The 2,126-nt window shown below is 42.9% G+C and overlaps 1 protein-coding gene across 1 annotated transcript; it reads left to right on the top strand.

The window, feature by feature from the left end:
- The first annotated feature begins 558 nt into the window (after positions 1-558).
- LOC115526433 (olfactory receptor 5A2) lies at positions 559-1,524 on the top strand. The gene has a single exon (XM_030333823.1). The coding sequence runs from the start codon at positions 559-561 to the stop codon at positions 1,522-1,524; it is 966 nt and encodes a 321-aa protein (XP_030189683.1).
- The last annotated feature ends 602 nt before the right edge of the window (positions 1,525-2,126 follow it).

Here is a 2,126-nt window from a genome sequence, read left to right as displayed (position 1 = left end):
AAGTCCAAAGGAACCTTGAGACTCATCTGACTCAACCCTCCCATTTTTCAGTTGAGAAAAGGCAGATCGGGAGTGGTGAAGTCACTTTTCCACAGTCCTCAGGGAGTCAGGGATGGCCCAGGAGATCCTGAGGATACAAGAGTCAAGCCCAACTAACCATGAAAGGGTTTTCATACTGAATTAAGATCTGGGATAATTTAGAAGGTAAACCCCTAATTTTTTATCAATACATTTTCTTGGGATTAGAAAAACTGATAATGTAGGATAGTGATAGATTTAATCTGTGATGACAACTCTGATTATAGTGATAAAAATGTTTAGTCTCCATTAGATGGATTCTCTTCTAATCAGCAATATATATAGCATACAGATTTTAAATAGTGCCAAGAGATTATCATGGGCAGACTTCCTCCAAGAAGGTTGCTTTGCAGGTGGCTGTGATGTTAAGTTGGTGTTAGTGGTTTATATGATCTTCCAAGAAATATCCACTTACATAATAACAAACACAATCTTACTGATCACAGGATTGTTTCTTTCCTTTATTCAGGAAGCAGGTCTATGGTTGTAGGAAGGAATAACACGATTGTGACAAAATTCATCCTCCTGGGATTTTCAGACCATCCTCAAATGAAGATTTTCCTTTTTGTGTTATTTCTGGGGATTTACCTCCTGACCCTAGCCTGGAACCTGAGCCTCATTGCCCTCATCAGGATGGACTCCCACTTGCACACGCCCATGTACTTCTTCCTCAGTAACCTATCCTTCCTAGATATCTGCTATGTGTCCTCCACAACTCCGAAGATGCTCTCTGACATCATCACAGGGCAGAAAACCATTTCTTTTGTTGGCTGTGCCACGCAGTACTTTGTGTTCTGTGGAATGGGGCTGACTGAATGCTTTCTTTTGGCAGCCATGGCATATGACCGCTATGCTGCAATCTGCAACCCATTGCTCTACACAGTCCTCATATCCCATACACTTTGTTTAAAGATGGTGGCTGGGGCCTATGTGGGTGGATTCCTCAGTTCTTTGATTGAAACATACTCTGTCTATCAGCATGATTTCTGTGGGCCCAACAGGATCAACCACTTCTTCTGTGACCTTCCTCCAGTTCTGGTTCTGTCCTGCTCTGATACCTTTGCCAGCCAGGTGGTGAACTTCATTGTGGGTGTTGTTGTTGGAATGGTTTCTGTCCTTGTGATCCTCATTTCTTATGGTTACATTGTTGCTGCTGTCCTGAAGATCAGCTCAGCTAAAGGTAGGACCAAAACCTTCAGCACGTGTGCCTCTCACCTGACTGCTGTGACTCTCTTCTATGGTTCTGGTCTCTTCATGTACATGCGACCTCGTTCTAGCTACTCCCTAAACCGGGACAAGGTGGTGTCCATATTCTATGCTCTGGTGATCCCTATGGTGAATCCTATCATCTATAGTCTTAGGAATAAGGAGATTAAAAATGCCATGAGGAAAGCTGTGCAAAAGGATCACGTGCATTCTCATGGGCCTTTGTTTTTCTCACCCTGAGCTAATGTTTTCAAAGAAGCCATGAGCTGAATTAACTATGCAGATTTTCATGTGGTTTTGGACTAGTTGATTTACACAATGATTTGTGTTGACCAGATTTTTTTCCCCTTTCCAATATTCCCCCAACTAGTTTACCTATTGGTTATTGGAAAACAGTTTGGCCATTACTGGTTCCTAGAATGAATAGCATTACATAAACCAATATTATAAATGCTCAGTTTAGCAGAAAACTTCGCCATGACAAAGACAAAGACATTGTGTCTATAGAAGGAAAGTACTGAACAAAATGTTAGTCCTGCATTCAGGATGGTGATTCTTTTTTTTTCAACGTTTATTTATTTTTGGGACAGAGAGAGACAGAGCATGAACAGGGGAGGGGCAGAGAGAGAGGGAGACACAGAATCGGAAACAGGCTCCAGGCTCTAAGCCATCAGCCCAGAGCCTGACGCGGGGCTCGAACTCACGGACCGCGAGATCATGACCTGGCTGAAGTCGGAAGCTTAACCGACTGCGCCACCCAGGCGCCCCAGGATGGTGATTCTTAAAGTAAGATAGGAATATATAGCATAGTAACCTGAGGAAGGAGATACTATTTCTAAAAA

This window comes from Lynx canadensis, chromosome D1 (assembly GCF_007474595.2).
Source record: "Lynx canadensis isolate LIC74 chromosome D1, mLynCan4.pri.v2, whole genome shotgun sequence".
Classification (NCBI taxonomy): Eukaryota; Metazoa; Chordata; class Mammalia; order Carnivora; family Felidae; genus Lynx; species Lynx canadensis.
Note: the sequence above shows the minus strand (reverse complement) of the source record. Positions and strands in the feature narration are given on the sequence as shown.

Coding starts and splice junctions, on each gene's coding strand:
- LOC115526433 (XM_030333823.1), top strand. CDS start 559: ATGGTTGTAGGAAGGAATAACACGATTGTGACAAAATTCATCCTCCTG.